Raw genomic sequence first — 21,763 nt, forward strand, 5'->3', positions numbered from 1 at the left:
TTCTTTCAGCCCTCCTCGCCCTCTGTCTAACATGAACGACACCATGGTGAGCCACATGTCCTCCGGAGCGCCCACTCCCACCAAGAGGTATGTGTCACGGCTTGCGCTTCGGTCGCCACTCAGATTTGGGACAGGCTCTGGCCTGGGAAGCAGAGGATCCCACAGGGCAGAGAGGACTGGCTTGCTCCCTCCTCCATTCACTGTCTTTTAATGTTATTTTCCACTTTTTCCTTATTTGTGTTCCTACTAACTCATATAGCAACTGAAGGAGTCTGCTTTGAATGGTGCCTTGAGGTGGAAACTCTGCATTTGTGACAAGCAGCGAACATAGTGTCAAAACAAATGAGCATGTTTGAGATCTTTTTTTTAAACATTAAACAACATTTTGATAATCATGAATTTCAATACTTTTGCACTTCAGTTGAGTGTCAGAGATGGATTCTGTGTCCTGATTAGACTGTGTAAATTAAATTAATCCCTTATTTTTTCTTAAATCATTCTGTACACGATTCATAAACATTTAAGTTGAAATGCATGAGTCCCTCTCTTAGTCATACAAGCAGTTTCCTTTAGGGACCATCAAGGAACTAGAACTGTGTGTCTCCTTTCTCTTCTTAATTTTCTCCAAAATTCTCTTAGGCAGCACTGAAAAGAATATAAGATGCTTGCTTTCTATTTGATGTAAGCTGTTTCTTGACCTGAGCGATGCAGAAACTCCCTCGGGGGCATAGCCATTAAAGAATTCTTTCTAACAGTCATCACTCCGAAAGGAAAAAAACAACAACAAAGGCATTCCGACCCACTCTCCAACTCCTCCCCAAAGAAAACCACATGTACTGATTGCTTTGGAGTAATTCAGCTGTAGAAATGTCATCTGGTTAATAATACTTAGACTTAATGTATAATATGCAGCAGGTCCTCGAATAGCATCATTTCGTTCAATGTCATTTCCTCATAACATTGATGAAATGCTGTAGGAACTTGTCTTGTTTATGTCAATCAGCCTACAGTAAAATTGGTTTCATTATACATAGTTTCCCCACAGTTGCAAGAACCACAACGTTAAGTAAGGACTTACTGTATAATACTTTAGATCAACTATGTTTGTCCCCATTGGCCATAACTCCTAGAGCAAGATTTCCCAAATCTGACTGTTGAGAAGAATCACCTGGGTCCCTTATTAAAAATACAACTATCTGGGACTACGTCTCAGGACCTCTGGACCAACGGATCCTGAGAAGCTATACTTTTAACAAGTATTCCAGGTTATTCTTTATCAGGCAAGTTTGGAAAATAGCCTTAGGAAGAAGCTAAGTAGGAAACGCTATGGCTACCCAGGAATAGAGGATTTAGGGATTTAATAATCAGAGTGACCTGATAATACAGAGTTATTCTCATGGAGACTCAAGACCAGGTAAGAGTGCTTGCTCAGAGTCTTGCTGAAATACTTCTAGGAGGGGAATAGCCAAACCACTTCTTTTGGGCAGAGTTGAATGGTACAGTGTTCGTTCTAGAACAAACTTTCTCTCTCTCTCTCTCTCTCTCTCTCTCTCTCTCTCTCTCTCTCTCTCCCTCTCCCTCTCTCCTCAGCAAAATGAAAAAGTTCTAATGATTTCCTCCTTAGAGATTTAAGAGGATAGATCTCATATTATGTGTTCCTACTCCAGTAAAAGGGAAAAGAAAGGCACAAACCCACAAAGTAAAAGGGAAAAGAAAGTCACAAACCCACAAAGGCAGAAAGGGAAGGGCGGAGTGCCCTGCATCTCTTGCCTCTCTCGGTCTTCCTTCGCTCCTCCCGTGGAATAGCTACTTCTCAACACTGACGCTTCACACACACACGTCCATAACATTGTCACTTGTGACGCTTCACACACACGTCCCTAGCATTGTCACTTGTAGGGCTGCGTGTCTCCCGTGGATGAGAAAACTCCAAGGATTGTATTACAGCCCATCCTGTGTATGAGAAAACTCCAAGAATTGTATTACAGCCCATCCTGTGTGTATGTGATGGGTTACACCGTTAAGAACAGACGGGAGTGATCCTGGGAAGGAGAAATAACGGAGGTTTTGGCAGACCACTGTTTTGCTACCCAGCACCCAGATGTGTGCAAAAGTATGTCCATGCCCACATACACACACCCACACACGCTTCTATTTCCGGAGTTTTCCTTCTTCACATAATACAGCTTTCCATATACATCTGCAAACACACGCACGCCTTTCCTGGGAGTCTTACCGCCTCCTGTAGACAGGATGGGTCCCAGAAACCTGGGTTATGTCCGCTCGTCAAGATCAAGTCTAGATGTGTCTTTCTGTGATTCATTAACCTTTTCTACCGTGGATTGAATGATACATTTTAAGCACCCAAACATCCAGTATACAAAAGTAGAAATCTGAAAATAGGATAATTGTAATTTAAGGAAGGGGGCAAATGGAATGAACAGAAGCAGCATGTGAAGCCACATTCGCCTGTGTTTCTTCTTGGAATGCCACCAAAATGACAACCAAGACTTTTTAAAGCAAAAACCCACAAGAACAAAGAAAAATGAATGAGGAGACTATAGCAACAACATTCTGGAACCAGCGAAGCCGATGGATGAGTGGTCACTGATTTTACAAACTGGAAAAATCTAAATCCTAAGCGGATGGTGAGAGGAGCCCGGAAGAGTCCGTTCTGGGGATTAGGCTCCAAAAGGGGACGAGAGGACTGGCTGGCCGTTTGTATCAGAAACACCCAGAGCCTCAGATTGTCTCCATGACGGGGCAGCCGCCCTACCCCACCCTGCCAAAGCGTTGAGGTTTATGTTTGGAGTTTCTGGAACAGTGCAACTCCCATAAAACCCTAGATGTCTTAATTATCTCACCCTTGGTGGGCTGAGGCAGTAGGCTTTCAGACAACCTCCCTCCCTTGCAACATCATACCGAAGACTTAAAGAAATCACCGCTACACCCAGTCGTTCCACTGGAACTCTAGTCATAAGAGGCACATGAACCAAGTCCCAGGATCCCAGGGATGATAGTTATTCCAAGTTGAAAACTCCCCAAGAAAGTTCTGTTTGGTCCGTCTTGGATCATGTTACCTACCCAAGGGTTTTCCAAAATAGGTGGGGGTCAGTTCTCCAAAAGAAAGAGTCTGCTGTCCCTGGAGAAGGTAGATGTACTGAGGCACATAGCTATAGGCTTCCTTTTTTAATCGTTTCTGAAAAGAAATTGTGTGTGTAAGTATATTATGTCATATCTCCGTTTGCCAGGCTTAATTCAAGAGACCCTTTTTCTCCCACCTCATTTTCATTTCTCTCAAGGGTTAAATCGTGCTTTCTGTTCTGTTCGGTTTATGAAGATATATTGTGTTGGGACATGATACCATCTTTGGGTGGGAACAGGTAAATATTAGAGTCACTAACTCTAAATAGTTACCGATTGCTATGAATCTTAAGAAAAGGCAAGATATTATCAGTTAGAACTTTTTTGACTTACATACTTTACAAGAAGGAAAAGCAGTTTTTAAAGGCCAGAAGATCTCACAGTAAAAATATTACATCTAAGCTGTAGAAACATGACCAAATTAAGAGATGAGCCCTAACCGGTTTGGCTCAGTGGATAGAGCATTGGCCTGTGGACTGAAGGGTCCCAGGTTCGATTCCGGTCAGAGGCATGTACCTTGGTTGTGGGCACATCCCCAGTAGGGGGTGTGCAGGAGGCAGCTGATCGATGTTTCTCTCTCATCAATGTTTCTAACTCTCTATCCCTCTCCCTTCCTCTCTGTAAAAAATCAATAAAATATATTTTTTTTAAAAAGAGAGAGATGAGTTGCTCTATAATAGTGTTAAAATGGCTTTCTGACCAGGTGCCAAATAAAGAGTTCATCTTGTTAACTATGAATATTGTAATGTGACAAAAGCCACAATCTGCTGTACTTTTAGGCTGAGAACAAAAGAGGTGCTGGGGACACTGAGAAAGGAGGCAAAATAAAATCGGTCGCGCCAGCAGCTAGCCATTTGTGGAGTCGCGCCACTGATTCTCTTCCTTCCTGTGAAATAAGGAAACGGGGTTTGGTTGAAAAGCACAGTCGTGAGGGCTCCGCCTGGTCATGAAACAGCTAGCTTGTGTGAATTCGTGAAATTCTCTCCAAGGCAACACAGGAATTATTTTTTTCAATCTTTTTTTGAAAGACAGAAAAGCAGAGTAATTGAAAATTAACACATAATCTTATGGACCTGCAGGGTCCTCCGTGCTGGCAGGTTTCCAAAGCCCATCTGATAGCCCGGGCAGACCTCCAATTTTTAACTGCTCGGGGTTGAGATTAAATTCCATTTCCATTCAAGCATTTAAGGTAAACCCTTCAGCAATTCTAACTCAGGTTAGTACAAACAAAAACGTTGTACATATATACACAAATATATTGTACATAGAGCATATATATATATTAATATTTTATCAAAAAAGAAAAGAGTTTGAATTCAAATCGTTTGAAGTAGACCAATTACAAATGAGTTATTACAAAGAGAACTTCCACTCTGGTCATGGTGGAGCCAGAAGCTAGATGTATTGTGTTGGGACATGATACCATCTTTGGGTGGGAACAGGTAAATATTAGAGTCGCTAACTCTGAATAGTTACCAATTGCTATGAATCCTAAGAAAAGGCAAGATATTATCAGTTTGACTCTTCCACAGTAATCTTCCACTGAAAACAGGTCTGAACATAACAACTCTTTTCAGAAATTAGACAATAAGTAAGGAAGGGCTGATCTCTGAGGGATGAGAAGCAAATGAGATCGCCATGATTGTCCCAGCCTCCAGCTGAGAGGCGTTTGCCCAGCTCCAGTGCAGGGTACAAGGCAATCTTGCTGAGAATAAGGGGACCAAGGTTAGCGTTAAGGGAGGCAGGGGCTCACGGAGCAGATTGCCAGTGAGGAGAAAGTGTGCTGAGAACCAGCTCCATAGATCTGTATAGAGGACCCTTGAGTCTTTGGCTGAAAGCTAAGCTGTATTTGCAAAGCATGAGGTTTCACTAGCCCAGCAAAGAACACTACCTGGGAAAGAACAGCCCCTGGGTTAATTTGAAAGTGGAACAGCTACCTGAGCTTGTACAGTTAAGGTTCAACCAGCCAGAGTAGAGAGACATCGTTGGATGCCTGGGACATTCAGTAAAGACCCCAGGAAGGCCATGCCTTAGGATGAGGGCAACAATAGCCCTAGATAAAGGTTACTCTGGATCTGCATTAACAAAACTTCAGTCCAAGCCTCAGAAAGGATCCATCTGTCCACAAGTAAATTGACTGATAACCAGATTCCTTAAAGGAAGACACCAAAATCCAGACATTCAACAACAGAATGTTCACCATGTCCATCATCCAGTAAAAGATGACATAGGAAGGAGCAGGAAAGTGTAGCCTGTAATCAGGAGAAAATTAGTCAATATAAAAAGCCAGAAACAACAGAAATTATGCAATTAGCAGATATGGACTTTAAAACATCCACGATAAATACCAAAAAATGTAAAGGAAAATAGGAACATATACAAGACAGAAGTGGGAGACATAAAAAAGAACCAAGTGCCCTGACAGTTTTGGCCCAGTGGATAGAGCATTGGCCTGCGGACTCAAGGGTCCCAGGTTCGATTCCGGTCAAGGGCATGTACCTTGGTTGCGGTCACATCCCCAGTAGGGGGTGTGCAGGAGGCAGCTGATCGATGTTTTCTCTCTCATTGATGTTTCTAACTCTCTATCCCTCTCCCTTCCTCTCTGTAAAAAAATCAATAAAAATATATTTTTAAAAAAAGAACCAAGTGTAGATGTAATTATAACTTTCAACTTTAATTTAAAATTTTTAAATTAAAAAACAACTTCTAGAGTTGAAAGGAATAATACCTTATATGAAAAATTTAGTGGGTGGACTTAACAGACCAGAATGCAGAAGAAAAGTCCACTGAACTTAAAGACAAACTATCCAAGATGAAGTACAGAGAGGAAGAAAGTTGAAAAACAAAAAGGATGTCAGTGACTTGTGGAACAATATCAAGCAGTCTAACAGAGAGGGGAGAGAAAAATTATTTTAGGAAATAATTATTTTTCTAATTTTTCTTTTTTCTTTTTTTAAATATATATTTTTATTGATTTTTTGCAGAGAGGAAGGGAGAGAGATAGAGAGTTAGAAACATCGATGAGAGAGAAACATCGATCAGCTGCCTCCTGCACACCCCCTACTGGGGATGTGCCTGCAACCAAGGTACATGCCCCTGACCGGAATCGAACCTAGGACCTTTCAGTCCACAGGCTGATGCTCTATCCACTGAGCCAAACCGGTTTTGGCTCTAATTTTTCAAATAAAATTTTACAAACATGAAAATTATAAACCCACATGTATAAGGAGCTCAACAAACAATAAGCAGGATAAACAGAAAACCATACCAAGTCACATAACAATCAAGTTGCTAAAAACCAGTGATAAAGAGAAAATATTAAAAGCCGCTAGAAAAAAAAAAAAAGAGACACATGTAATACTCTTTGTAATACTTTAAGCAATAAAACAAAATTTTAAAAAAAAAGCAGCTAGAGCCTGGCCAGTGTATCTCAGTGGTTGAGCATCAACCTATGAACCAGAAAGTCCCGGTTCAATTCCCGGTCAGGGCCCATGCCCTGTTTGTGGATGTGCAAGAGGCAGCCAATCAATGATTCTCTCTCATCAATGTTTCTCTCCCTCTCTCCTTTTCCCTTCCTCTCTCTGAAATAAATAAAAACATTAAAAAAATAAAAAGGGGGAACAAAGGTGAGATTTTTCAGTGACTGCTCATTGAAAACAATGTAAGCTGGAAGAAAATGGAATGGCATCTGAAAGTACTGAGAACATTTATTTTGTTCCTTGTAGGTTTACTAGCTTCATCACTGACAAGGTCTAGAGGCAGTGACAAGCGAGGGACAGTGAGTGCCCTGGAGCCCTGATTGTGGTCTCAGCCCTCTTCCCAGGAAAGGGCACCTGGAGTCCTGGGAAGAGCAGTGGAGTTCAAGTGGGGGGCAGGACCTATTCAAGATGAGACCAGGCAAGGAAACCAATAAGGTGTAATGGATATGACAGAAGAACACAGGGGCCTCTTCACAGGCTCCCACTGGGCAAAGATAGGATAATTTTATCAACAAAAAGATTATTGCAGTGGATTGAAGCACATCCGATACATGCAAATCCATGCATTCATAGGATATTAAACAACAAAAGTCCTTGGTAACAATTGGAGTTTGCTAGGGTACTGACTAGCTCATTGTTCTGAATTGTGTTAAGTAATAAATAGCAACCATTTGTTTTACCTTTCCTGAATGAACAGTATTTCAAGATAAACAAATAGAGGAAAGTTGTTCCGTAAATGCAGAAAAATCAATATTTCACAACCCCTAATAAAATAATGAATCTAAGAGGAAGCAAAATGGCAGCCTAGGTAAACACCTGAACTTGCTGCCACGGACAACCACATTAAAACTACAACTAAAAGACAAAACGAATATCATCCAGAACCATGGGAAGGCTGGCTGAGTGGAAATTCTACAACTAGAAGGAAAGAGAAAAGCGCATTGAGTCCGGTAGGAGGTGCAGAGGTGTGGAAGTGTGGAGGTATGGAGGCGTACGTAATGGGCTGGCAGCTGGGTACGCTGGTGTCTTTTTCAATTGGGAGGGAGAAACAAGCTCCCGACTGCTCTGAACTCCAGTTCCAGGCGAGAATCTGGGGACCCAGACTATAATGGAGAGAAACTGGACTGTCTGGCATCGGGCCGGAATGTGAGGGTGGCTTTCTCGCAGAGGTGCTTGCAGCAGTCATTGTTCCTGCACGGGGCCGAGGGACACAGAGACCCGGGACCTCTCCGAGGCAGGGCTGACTGGCAGCCATTGAGGTTTGCTCTGCCCTGATGATTCCCTGAGACCCCGCCTCACCCAATTTACAACCCCACCCAAGCTGTGCACAGAGGCTTTTGCACACGAATGGCCTGGCCTTCCTCTGCCTAAAAACCTGTCAAACTATAGCTGGGTCAGAGAACCCCAGAGCTTCCAAAAGAAGGCCTAAGACTCATCAGCAGCCTGCATTATTTCACAGCTGCGCCTCTTATGGGGACCTCCAAATCCCAAACAGAGGAGGAATCTGCAGATCTCTCTGTAGCTCCTGCTGGGTGGCCTCAGGCAGTGGCTGACTTTGCACCTCCTTGGAGATCCAAGTGCCAGTCTACCCAGTGATCAGAGTGGGACCATCCAGATTACAATTCTTCACATCCATAAGAGACACACTCAGAGGGCAGACTTAGTGAGCGCCAAAGCCCCACTGAAGCAAATCCTGCCCCATAACGGTGTCTCCAGCACAGAAGTTCTCCCATTGTAGACACAGCTTGTCCTCACAGCCAGTTGGCCTGGAGGTCAATTCCTCCCAGTGATACCAACAGCAATCAAGGCTTAACCACAACAAGACTGTGCACACAGCCCACAAAGGGGTGCACCAAGAGTGTCCACCTCAGGTAATTGGGGAGGCTGAGCCACTGGGCCCTATAGGACACCTAGCACACAAGGCCACTCTGTCAACACAGGAAGCAGCCAAAATGTGGAGACAAAGAAACAGGTCACAAATGACAGAAATGGAGGAAAGCAAACTACTGGATATAGAATTCAAAACCACGGTCATAAGGTTACTCAAGAATCTTCTAGAAACCTCTGAGAAATATAGTGAGACCCTCCAGGATATGAAAAAGGACCAATCAGAAATAAAGCATACACTGACTGAAATAAAGAATAATATACAGAGATCCAACAGCAAACTAGAGGATCCCAAGAGTCAAGTCAAAGATTTGAAATACGAAGAAGCAAAAAACACCCAACTGGAAAAGCAAAAAGAAAAAAGAATCCAAAAATATGAAGATAGTGCAAGGAGCCTCTGGGACAACTTCAAGCATACCAACATCCGCATTATGGGGGTGCCAGAAAAGAGAGAGCAAGATATTGAAAACCTATTTGAAGAAATAATGACAGAAAACTTCCCCTACCTGGTGAAAGAAATAACTTACAAGTCCAGGAAGCGCAGAGAATCCCAAACAAAAGGAATCCAAAGAGGACCACACCAAGACACATCATAATTAAAATACCAAGGGTGAAAGACAATGAGAGAATCTTAAAAGCAGCAAGAGAAAAACAGTTAGTTACCTACAAGGGAGTACCCATACGAATGTCAGCTGATTTCTTATCAGAAACTATGCAGGCCAGAAGGGAGTGGCAAGAAATATTCAAAGTGATGAATAGCAAGAACCTACAACCAAGATTACTCTACCCAGCAAAGCTATCATTTAGAATTGAAGGTCAGATAAAGAGCTTCACAGATAAGAAAAAGCTAAAGGAGTTCATCACCGCCAAACCAGTATTATATGAAATGCTGAAGGGTATTCTTTAAGAAGAGGAAGAAGAAGAAAAAGGTAAAGATAAAAATTATGAACAACAAAGTGACAACAAATACATATCTATCAACAAGTGAATCTAAAAATCAAGTGAGTAAAAAATCTGATGAACAGAATAAACTGGTGAATAGAATAGAATCAGGGGCATAGAAAGGGAGTGGACTGACAATTCTCGGGGGAAAGGGGGTGTTGGGGGTGCGTGAAGAGACTGGACAAAAATCTTACACCTATGGACGAGGACAGTGGGGGGTAAGGGCAGGGGGTGGGGTGGGAACCGGGTGGAGGGCAGCTATGGGGGGGAAAAAGAGGAACAACTTTAATAATCTGAACAATAAAGATTTATTTTTAAAAAAATAATGAATCTAGTCAAGATCAGTAAATGCTAAAACCATTAGGTGAAAAGTTGATGGGGGACTTTATAATGGAAAGATACAACCAATAACATCTGAATCCACTGATCAGTATTTATAATCCATTATGTGCCTCCTATTTGATTTATGGGTACACTGTATTACCTATGATGGATTCTAGCCCCTTTTCAAAGAACAATACAAAAGCAAAAAGTTTAATCAAGCATTTAGATCTAATCAATGGGTATAAAGAAACAAATTAAATGACACCACAGGAAACAATCAGTTAAATCCAGAATAGAGGGTATGTTATAAGATAACCTATTTTTCTCACAAATAAATGACATGACAGGAAAATGCTTAAAACAGAAACCAACCAAATGCAAGATTTGTGGACCTTGTTTGGATATTGATTTTAACTGTAAAAGGATTTTTTTTTAAGACTGAGGAAGTTGCCCTAACTGGTTTGGCTCAGTGGATAGAGCATCAGCCTAGGGACTGAAGGGTCCCAGGTTCGATTCCGGTCAAGGGCATGTACCTTGGTTGTGGGCACATCCCCAGTAGGGGGTGTGCAGGAGGCAGCTGACCCATGTTTCTCTTTCATCGATGTTTCTAATTCTCTATCCCCCTCCCTTCCTCTCTGTAAAAAATAAAATATAAAAAAAAAAAGACTGAGGAAATTTTCAGATGGACTGAGTTATTACAACATTTTTTGTTAATTTTTCAGGTGTGATAATGGCATTGAGGTTATGTAAATTACTTCCAAGCGAAATAATAAATTGGGATTTTCTATAACCATTTCTTCCTGCAAAAAAATATTATGGGAAGAAAAAATAGATCAAATAAATAGGGAAGTGTTGATTTTTGTTGAAGTTTGGTGATGGGTACATGAAGTGTAGTCATTAGACTACTCTCTCTGTTTTACACATATTTTAACATTTCCATAATAAAAGTGTGTTGTTTTTTTAAAAAAAAGTATGCCCAAAGACCTTGCATGTATCTATAAGATAGGGCCTCACTTAGTATGTATAGTGTTGTCTTACAATGAGATACAATTCTAACAAGTTGGCTTAAGTACCAGTTGTATGGGAGAAAACAGAATGATGCTAAAGACAGTATCCTTATAGAAATAAAAAGGTTTAACTGGTATCATTAGATAACATTGAAAGCTCTTACATGTAGATAAAAGCTATCAAAGCATTAGGGGGCCACTTGGTGGTGGTAAGTAGACCCACTCTGCCTGTTTTCCTGCCAGCGGGCATTCCCCTCAAGGTGTACCCACCCGTGCCCCGCACCTGGACAAGGCGGGGCCCAAGGCGCCTTGGAGACCCTTCTTGGTTTCTTTTCTCAAGGGCTGTAGTGTCCATTGGCCAAAACTGTCTCCTGAGGGACTGCTTTTGTTCAAGGATCTGTGAGAGATATTCCCAAGTTCTAACACCATATTCCACTATGCATTGCAACTTTTTTATTTTCCTTATCGTGATTTATTATTTTTCTATATTTCTTTGAAATTTGCCCATTTTAATTCATGTTCATTTCTCGCTCTGTGTTTGTGTCACGCTTGCTGTCTTTGCCTCCGTTGTTCCTAGGTTACAGTATAGCCAGGACATACCCAGTCACTTGGCCGATGAGCATGCGCTGATAGCCTCCTATGTGGCCCGTCTTCAGCACTGTGCACGGTCAGTGGGAGGGCGGCAGCAGCAGGCGGGTATCCAAGGGCTGAGCAAAGGGAGGGAGAGCTATGGGACCTGGGGTTGTCAGCTAGAAGAAGCTCTGCATGTGGGGGTTTTCTTGAGGAGCTACCAGCTATGTTGGGCAGAGTTTGGGTAATTTCCAAAGCATTCTTGGAAAGAAGCATTCTTGGAAAGAAGGAGCCTTGCCACGCCTAGGTACCTACCTAACCAGAGAGTCAGAAATTCTCCTTGAAAGTGGAACCCACTTCCTTCAGATTATTATTCTTAAAGAGTGTATACTCAGAGATATGCAGTCCCAAAGATGTACACTCACAGAGGTATTTGATGCAACCTCTTACTGTTCATTCTTGCCTAAACAATGGAATCTTTCTGTTGATATTCAAAGCTTAGGGTTGATCAACCCACAGATATCTCACTTTGTCTAATCTTTCATACCATCACCCTGTTACAACTTTACATGTTGCATCTTCATCTCTTCCCCAAGATCTATCATTGTTGATTATTTAAACTAGGGGTTTTCAACAGTGGTATTAGATCTTTGACACCTAAGGGACTTTTTTCAAATGATAATACACCTCATATTATAATAATTATTTATACTGTAGTAGCCCCACATACCCCTTTCCCTGAAAACTACTCTGGTAGTGACCCCTTGTTAATATGGAAATAGGACTGATCCCTCTGTGGGTTAGGATGGAAAAACGTTTGATAGCCACTAACTACAGCAGAGTTCACCATTTGAAAGAATTAACACCAAACCAGGTGCTGTTACATTCAGGCAGACCCAGAGCTACCTGCCCGATCCATGCCCACACCCACCACCACTCTGCAAGGAGAATGCAGGAAAGGTTTAAATAATCTAACTCCATTCCAGCCACTCTACATGCAGCAAAGAAGAGTTGCTGTGCCAGACAACTCAAGATGCTTATTCTGAGAGAAAATGAAACCCATAATCTATAAGCTAAGCACGTAAGAGAGGCTGGACCTTACCTTTTGATCTTAGCTTTGCCTGTAGCATGCCATGGTTCCAGGGGCAGGTCATTTTTATTTCCATGATAACAGAAACATAAATTAATAATGAGAAAAATAATTTAAAAGGACCCTTTTTAATATTACATTATTATGCTTTATACCATTATACTTTATACCATTCCCCATAGTTTTCCCCATATGACTAAATGGCATTGCTGTTTTTAGGCATTTACCTGTCTCTAAAGCCTTAAAGAGACTGTAGGGTTCCCCTGCTTCCCACGTATGTGTGATAGGCTTATCCTAGGGGACAGAAGGAAGGCCTGACCTTTGAGCATTGTATCACAGTCCGCTCATCCAGCAGATGACTCCTGTGCACTCTGCCCAGCCCCGGGGTCTGTAGGAATCCAGTTGTCTCACCCATGGCAGGATAGCTCACTGAGTCCCAGTCAGGGCAGTTGTCCAGGTGATTAAAGTTTCCATGGTGAAAGTAGCAGCAGCATGTTGGACAGCAACTGCCCCCTGATATTTCAGCCCAAGAAGTTTTATGGTGGGTTTAGTCAAAGTCCTCAAGTCTTTGGCTTAGCGATAAGGCTCCCTGCTCAAGAATTGGTGGCGGGAACTCTGGGAGAACATGAAGATTGGGTGAGTATTACATCTCGTCTTGATTCATAGTCTGAGGAACTGAGCTTCCTACTTCCACGAAGAAATAAGAAATTTCCTGGCTAATTCTGAAAATGAAAGTCAGTTCAAGCAGGGGAATAGGGAATCTTTCTAATTTTTCTTGACCTTAAAGCCTCTCATCAACACAAGGTTCTAGTTTCTGGTTGGAAAACAAAGCCAATGAAAGCAACCACGTTGTCTGCACTTGGGGATAAATGACTAAGCGGATTAGCCTTCCCTGGGAGATGGACTGGAATGGAGAAGGCGCTCTTTTGCACAGAGGAACCTACTGTGTCCTCTGCCAGACTTCTTAGGCTGCCAGTCCCTCCATAATATTATCTGCTTTGTTGTTAAATGTTCATTTCTATTGTTGTTTTTTAAAAAAGCTAAAGATAGTTCTCTTTTTTTCAGACAGACACCTTTAAGGCACAAATATATTTCAGCCCAGACCTTGCAGCCTTGACTGTGACCTATTAAAGTTAACTGGTGGTAGCATGCTCTTATTATAAGATCATCTTTTGAGAGGATGATTACATGTGCTGGAAACTGACATTTGCACACCTAAAATTATAAAGTGTTCAGAAGTGTCATAGGCAGAAGACTTTAAAGCACATTTTTAAAACATTCATCCTAGTGCAGTGGTCGGCAAATTGCAGCTCGCAAGCCACATGCGGCTCTTTGGCTCCTTGAGTGTGGCTCTTCCACAAAATGCCACGTGCGGGTGCGCATGTACAGTGCGATTGAAACTTCGTGGCCCATGCGCAGAAGTCAGTATTTTGTGGAAGAGCCACACTCAAGGGGCCAAAGAGCCACATGTGGCTCGCGAGCCGCAGTTTGCCGACCACTGTAGAGGAAAGACTAAACTTAAAGAATTAGCCACAGAGGTAGAAATATAGAAAGGTGGAAAAAAATCCAGGAAAAATACAGCTGATTGTGCACGTGAAAAGGCCAGATGGATCCTTGTTAATTTAATTTCACCCTTCTCAGATTCCCCTCAGTAACTATAACAAGATTTGATGAGTATTAAACTCATGTCTTTAAATTTTTTCATATTACTTGTCATATTGCTTAATTCCAATCAAGGGCTTTCAGAACTCCAAGAACCTAGGACCAAAGTAAAAGCAAGCCACGACAGCCATCTCTGGTCAGTCATCATCATCTCTGTTATCTTAAAGGTTCTGCCAGACTTAAAGAGAATTCTGTAGCCACAGTCCTTATTAATCTAGGAGTGCCCTGATATGAACAAAGGACAGTTGATGTAACATACTGAGTAATGGAGGCAATTATTTCATGTAAAGTTCATTGCATCACATAGAGCTGGCATACTACACAAGAACCCTTTTTTCATCCAGGTGTGGCATTACCTGATATCCCACCTACGTGGGTCTTTAAATTTTTAGAATGCTGGAACTCTTGTTAAAGAGTAATGGAACTAAATTACTTCACTCTAAGATGGGGCTATATTTGTGGAACAAGCATGGTAAAAAGAAGAGAAAGAGGCATTGAAAGAAAATGTTTGATACCATGTGATCCCCAAATTTACTGTAAACTGGGCCTGCCCAAGCCTGGATGCCTCAGCCAATATTAATTCTCCTCAGCCCTGCTTTTCATGATGCTTGGTCTTTTTGAATTCAAGACCTATGTCTAAAAGTCATGAGTATTTAAAAACATTTGATTAGAAATCCCTCTCTCAGACTTTGGAAATGCCCTGTCTTTTCTCAGTCCTTGAATAAAAAAAGAAATGCCCTTCTGGTGGTGTAAGAGGGTTGGGATGTGCTGCTGAAGAGAAATGACACACGTGGCCTTATTTCTCTAAATCCCCTTTGTGTCAGAAGACCAATGGTATCTATGGCCCAGGCCTCTGTTTCTTTTGTTACCATTCTTTTTTTTTTTACAAGCTTATTTCCCATCTGTCGTTCTAAGAGGAGCAAGAGCAGGGGGTGTTTACTAGACACTTGTTGAATGTTTATCTCCTTGGCAGCGTCCTGGACAGTCCCAGCCGACTGGATGAGGAGCACCGGCTTATAGCGCGCTATGCTGCCCGGCTGGCTGCAGAGGCAGGGAACATGGTGAGTAATGAGAGGATCCCCATAGATAGCGAAAGTTAGCATGACTTTAATGTACAAGTGTGGGGGAACAGTACACATGAAACTCAGGAGAGCACGAACCTCAGGGACAGGAGAGGAATGGGTTTAGAGACGGGATTACAGTGGCTTTAATTTTATCTATAATATTCCATTTCTTTAAAAAATGAATTGAGAACAGAAAAAGTGTCAATTTGGTTCTTAAAAGGATCAATAAAATTAATAAATCCCTAGAAATCCTGATCAAGAAAGAAAGAAAGAAAACACAAATTACCAATATCACAAATGTAAAAGAGACATCACTACAGATCCTACAGCCATTATAAGGATGCTAAAGGAATATTCTGAGCAATTTTTTGCCAATGAATTTGATAGCCTAGGTGAAATAGACAAAATCCTTGAAAGATAAACCAACAAAACTGACATAAAAATAAATAGAAAATCTAAATAGTCTTAAACCTGTTAAAGAAATTGTATTGATAACTGACTTCACACAAGGAAAACTTCAAGCTCTGATGGCTTAACTGTTAAATATTATCATATTCTTAAAGAAGAAAGTCTAGCAATCTGACATAAAGCTGGCATACTACACAAGAACCCTATTTTCTAATAGAAAATAGAGGAAGAAGGAACACTTCCAAGAAATTTCATCAGGCCCCTATAAACTGATGCCACAAGAATACAAGGCAATCAAATGCAAAGAAAATTGATCACAAATTCCCTTACGAACATGGATGAAAAAAAACCTTAACAAAATATTAGCAAATTGAATCCAGCAATATGCAAACACGATAATACTCCATGATCAAGTGAGATTTGTTTTAGGAATACAAATATAGTAATACACAAAATCAACCATATTAGCAGTTTAAAGAAGAAAATTATAAGATCATTTCAATAGATGCAGAAAAAGCATGTGACAAAATATAATACCCATTTATGATAGTAAAACTTCTCAATACACAAGGAGTAGAAGAAACTTTCTCAATCTGATAAAGAATACCTACAAAAAACATACAACTAATATTATACTTAAAGATTAAATTTTGGAATACTTCCCCTACCTAATATTCAGAACAAGACAAAGATGTCCCCTTTCACCACCCCTATTCAGACTTGTACCAGAGGTCCTAGCCAGTGCAACATCACAAGAAAAAAGGGGCAGAAATATTGGAAAGGAAGAAGTAAAACTGTTATTATTTGCAGATGACATGACTATATAGGAAGTTCTAAGGAATCTACAAAAACACTACTAGAACAAATTTGTGACTTCATAGCAATGTTGCAAGATATACAAAGTCAATATAAAAATTTTGATTATTTCTATCTACCTGCAGTGAACATTTAGACAATTAGATTTAGGAAAAATATCATTTACTATAACATTAAAAAACATCAAATACAAGCAGGGAGTGAGATGAAAGGAGGGATGATCTGAAGCCAAAATGACAGGCTGTGTAAGCATTGTCCACGTAAAGGAGATGTAATGTGTGCCCACTGGGTGTTTCAACATGTGTAAAGGCCCTGAGGTTGGAGACTTCACAGAGAACAATACTGGAGCGACATTAGGCTGGGCAGGCAGGCCAGATCTCTCAGGACCGCATTCTGCAAACACAGTATATTAATTACAGAAATGTGTACCAATTTATATTTACATTTCATAGGAAGGTAGAGTTATGAAAGCTGCCAGGAGAGAGTCTTGCTTTGTTTCTCCCTCTCAAAAAGTAACTTATTCCTTTGGGTTTGTTTAGAATTCAAAATCTTTTCTTTGAAAATCTGATATTAGGTCATGCCTCAGACTGTAACATTACAGCTCTAAAGGTTAGTGAAATAGAACGGAATAGGGAAAAAACATCTGGGGGAAAAGCATAGTTCCATTTCATCAGTTAAACCTCACGCATACCCTCAATCAGTCACAACTGTTCAAGCTATTTTAGCCATTAAAATTTATACGTAAAATCAATTGAATTTGTTGAGAGGGACAGCGTTGTGGTTGAATTTTTAAAATTAAGTATAATTAATGCCGTTATATAGTCCTGTTGACTTTACAATAGTATTTTTTTTTAATGCTGTAAATTAAAGCTCCGAAGCCATTTGACCCTCAAAAGGAGATTGCAGCTCTCCTGCACGGCAAACAAGATAAGTCTGTTTACACCTGATAGTTTCTGATACCAGTTCTTATTCGTGTGAAAATGAGAACTGTTAGAATGGGCTTGAGACTAAATACCGATATGGTCCCTTTCATCTTCAGTTTATTTTTCAAAGTGTAGCTGTCTTATAAATATTGGACTCTCAGCAAGGATTCTTCTTGACTAGACTTCTGTTAAACAGACTTCTAATCTGCTAATCTCTCCCTGATACAGGTGCTTTGCATAAAGTGGGTGTAGCGCTCAGAAGAATTTATTTATAGCCTGCCAGATAGGCTTTGTATTGACTTTTTTCCCCCAAAAAACCTTCTTCCACAAAGAAAGACCATTAAATCATGTTAGCAGTCGGCATTACACCCTGGGGAGTGCCTCAGCATCGAGCCCTCATGTCTCCCCGGGTGGCACACCTGGCCACTGACACCTCTTCACACTCGCCCTGGAATAAAGAAATTCCAGCTCCCTCAGACGAGCCAGGAGAACTGATTTGTTTTTCTGAAGTGCCTAAATGCCTTTAAAAAACAAAACTACAGTGTGTGGTAAATCATAATATTAACTGCAAATTCTTAAAGTTTTATCACAAATGTCACCAGCATTAGATATAATGAGATGTTTTGGGTTTGCTTTTAAAGTCGTTTTTCTTTATGAAAAAAGTAAAAACTCATAAAGGAAAAGTTGGAAGAGAGGTAAAAGGAAGGGGAAATCGTGTGGTTTCATTCCACCGAACTTGGGCACCGTTTTGAGAAGCTTTTTCTCAGGAGCCGCATCCTGGCCCTCGCAGCCTCCTCATGTGTCAGCATGCGCCATGCCGGAGGTCTCCCGATGGCTTCTTAGAGTGAAAGAGCCATGGTGTCCAGGTGGTGTCTTGCACACATTTAATGACTCAAAATGCCCCATAAAATAACAGTTGTCAAACCTGGCTACATATTATCATCGTGTGAAGCATTTAAAAAATATATAGATCCTTGACTTTGCCACAGACCTACTGAATCAGAATCTCTGGGTTTGGGGGATCTCTTGATTTTTATGTTAAAAAAGAAAAATTTTCCCATCTTCTTATTCACAGCTAGCTTTGTAACCACTACCCTAAAAAGCATTATTGGGTTTTTGAGAGACAAGAGCGAGATTAATAATCCACATCCCTGCAGTTAGTCTAAGTGGGGTGGGGACGATGGCGGGACTTCCCCTGGGATACAAGGAAGTCCAGTTAATCTCAGCACATCTCTGTGGAACTCACCCAGGCCAGTCTATTTTTAGGAGCTGCAGACATGCATGTTACCAGATTGCAGTTTGCTGGCTGTCGGCTCTCCTTGGTTGTATAACATTTGTCCAGTTTTACTCACAGGGGTCTTGTTTCTTATTCTGTATCTTCCAGAGGTATCTCCATCTCATTAAAGATGATGGGGCTCTGTGAGATGACCTAGACCCAAGAGAATGCTAACATAACAGAGGAAGTGATCCTCTTCGCTGTCTTTTTGTAAATATTCCCACTTTACAGGCAGGAAAATAAAGGTATAGTAAAACAAAATAACTCGAGGTTTGCATGGCAAGTAACCTAGGCTTCCTAACTAGTGTGCCTACTTCCATTCTTACCCACTTCAGTCAATTCTCCACTTGGTAGCCAGAGCAGTGTTGTTTGTAATAAACTTTTATGATAGAACAGTTTTAAATTTACAGAAAAATTATGAAGCTAGCACTGAGGATTTCCATATCACCTATACCCAGTTTCCCCCATTAGTAACGTCTCCCATTAGTATGGAATGTTGGGTGTAATTACTGAGTCAGTAGCGATACATTATTATTAACTAAAGGCCATACTTTATTTAGGTCCTGTTAGTTTTTTACCTAATGCCTTTTTCTGTTCCGGGATCTCATCCAGGACACCACTTTGTGTTTAGTTGTCATGCCTCCTTGGTTCCTCTGGGCTGCGACAGTTTCTCTGGCTGCCCTTGTGTTCTGATGACCTTGACGGTTTTGAGGAGTTCTAGTCAAGTATTGTAGAAGGTCCCTTCGTTGGGATTAGTCTGAAGTCTTTCTCCTGATTAGACTGGGACTGTAGGTTTTGAGGAAGAAGGTAAGTGCCCTTCGTAGCATTGAAATTATTTATCACTGTCGCTGTTGACCTTGCTCACCTGGATGAGGAAGTGTTCGTCAGCGTTTTCCAACATAAAGTTTCTCTTTCCCCCCTTTCCACCTGTCCTCTCTGAAAGGAAGTCACTATGGACAGGCCACACAGGCGTTAGGCTCACCTCCTTGAGCGTAGAGTATGTTCATGCATTATTTGGAATTGATATATTTTTCTGTTCAGAATCCTATGGTGGATTCAGAAAACCACTCGGGAGCAGCAGCAAGCCTCGGCCTTTGTCTTTCTTTCTGCCCAGCTGGCTCGTCCCCCTGACCTTCCCCTGGTCCTTCTGACCTTTCCCTGGTCCCCCTGACCTTCCCCTGGTCCCTCTGACCTTCCCCTGGTCTCTCTGACCTTCCCCTGGTCTCTCTGACCTTCCTCTGGTCCCTCTGACCTTCCCCTGGTCCCTCTGACCTTCCCCTGTTCTCTCTGACCTTCCCCTGGTCCCTCTGACCTTCCCCTGGTCTCTCTGACCTTCCCCTGGTCTCTCTGACCTTCCTCTGGTCCCTCTGACCTTCCCCTGGTCCCCCTGACCTTCCCCTGTTCTCTCTGACCTTCCCCTGGTCCCTCTGACCTTCCCCTGGTCCCTCTGACCTTCCCCTGGTCCCTCTGACCTTCCTCTGGTCCCTCTGACCTTCCCCTGGTTCGATTCCCCATCTCATTGAGTCTGAGAGCAGTTTCACAACCACCTCATTTAAAATGAGTCTGTCTCAGCTCACTGTTTCATTACCCTGTGTTTCTTCATCGCATTTACCACAACGGGTCATACATATTTGGTTTGTTTCTTTTTTTATCCCCTAATGCATCCCTAGTTTCTAGAACAGTATCTAGCACATAGTGAATGCTCAGGATATATTTGTTGAATAAAAGAATGAAGTATTTAATATTTGAAGGAAATCATCTTTAGATCTCTTTCCGAAGTAGTCTGTGTCTTTATGATCTAATAATTCCCTTTCTGGCTTTTTCTCTTCACTGTCCTGGAGGCATTTTAGGAAAAAGGATAACCTGGCTTTTTAAATTTTTTTATTTTATTTTAAAAATATTTTTATTATTGATAGTATTACAGATATCTCCCATTTCCCCTCCCCTTTTATTTTTTAAAGGAGCAGCATGGTGTTTAAGATAGTAAATAAATAAAATTCTAAGTTTATCTGTTATTTAATGCATTTGACTGTGTATAAAATCTGACCGGGTAAAATAAGCCAGCAGTGGACACTCACCACCAGGGCTCTCCCTGTTGTGTCTCCATGCACGTCGCCCCAGGTGGGACCGCTGCCTCGGGATTTGAATCTTCCTCCAGCCCCCCCACCACCCCCCAGCCCCCTGTGTCTTTGTATTTGAGTAACACTTGGTGCCAAAGATTCCTGCCTGTTAGGAGTCACTATTGATGGTAACGCTTGATTTCTGTATTAACCTCTTCAGACACTCAAAACTGAAAAGATCCTTCAGAAGTTTCCCGTGAAATACTGTAGGGTTTTTGTATGTTTTTTTCCCATCAGATGAAGCAAATTCCTTTCAGAGATCATTCCTCATCCATCATTCTCCCTGGCCCCACTCTAATAAGGAGCCATTAGTTGTAACTCCAGTTTTCAGAAATTGTAAACCTGTTATTCATAGCAGGTTCGGTCTCAGGCAAGCCCTTTTTCCCAGGTTCAACTCAGGCTCTCACAAGACTCTTCATAAAACATAGAAAATTTGCTGAATTGGCTGCTGGTTCACTCTTCTCTGGAGGAAGAAAAATCACCTTGTTTTTCTCTAAGAAGAAAAATATTTGGTAGTTTGGTTAAAAAGTCTCCCACCCAGGTTTGCTGTGCTGCTTTGCCCTGTTTATTTAGGAAGTACCACATGAAAAGATTTACTTATTGTACTCACTGTATCTTCAAGCTTTAGAGAGGAAACCAGGTTTCTGCTTCATCGTAGGTCATGTTTTGGGCAGAACTTAAGAATGTGCAGAGTGGAGCGTAGCCATTGAAGTGCCTTCATGAGAGCTTTCCTTCTGGTTAATCAATAAAAGGGAAGCATCACCTATTCATCCATTTTCCTAGTTTGTGTTGATTCGCTTCCATAGTCTTAAAGGGGGTCACAAGGCTAGGAACATCGGTGGACTTGGCAAATCAAAACCACAATGATTTCTCGAGAGATAATATGTAAGTGGCCAATAAAACATAAAAGAACGCTCAACATATTAGTCATCAGGAAGGTGTAAATTGAATCCACAATGAGAGAGCATTTCATACCCACTAGGATGACTGTGATCAAAGAGAAGGGCAGGCCCCTGCTGGTTTGGCTCAGTGGGTAGGGCGTCGGCCTGCA

At 41.5% G+C, this 21,763-nt stretch overlaps 1 protein-coding gene across 7 annotated transcripts in view; it reads left to right on the forward strand.

Annotated features, from left to right (window-relative positions):
- DTNB (dystrobrevin beta) overlaps positions 1 to 21,763 on the forward strand; it is a 138,736-nt gene that overhangs the window by 79,317 nt on the left and 37,656 nt on the right. For all 7 annotated transcript variants that reach the window (XM_023745817.1, XM_006104586.3, XM_014446891.2 and 4 more), the window contains 3 exons: positions 10 to 87; positions 11,361 to 11,450; positions 15,079 to 15,166. In XM_023745817.1, the coding sequence (XP_023601585.1) occupies positions 10 to 87; positions 11,361 to 11,450; positions 15,079 to 15,166 (256 nt within the window). The remainder of the gene's footprint in view (positions 1 to 9; positions 88 to 11,360; positions 11,451 to 15,078; positions 15,167 to 21,763) is intronic.

This window comes from Myotis lucifugus, unplaced genomic scaffold, assembly GCF_000147115.1.
Source record: "Myotis lucifugus unplaced genomic scaffold, Myoluc2.0 scaffold_584, whole genome shotgun sequence".
NCBI lineage: Eukaryota > Metazoa > Chordata > Mammalia > Chiroptera > Vespertilionidae > Myotis > Myotis lucifugus.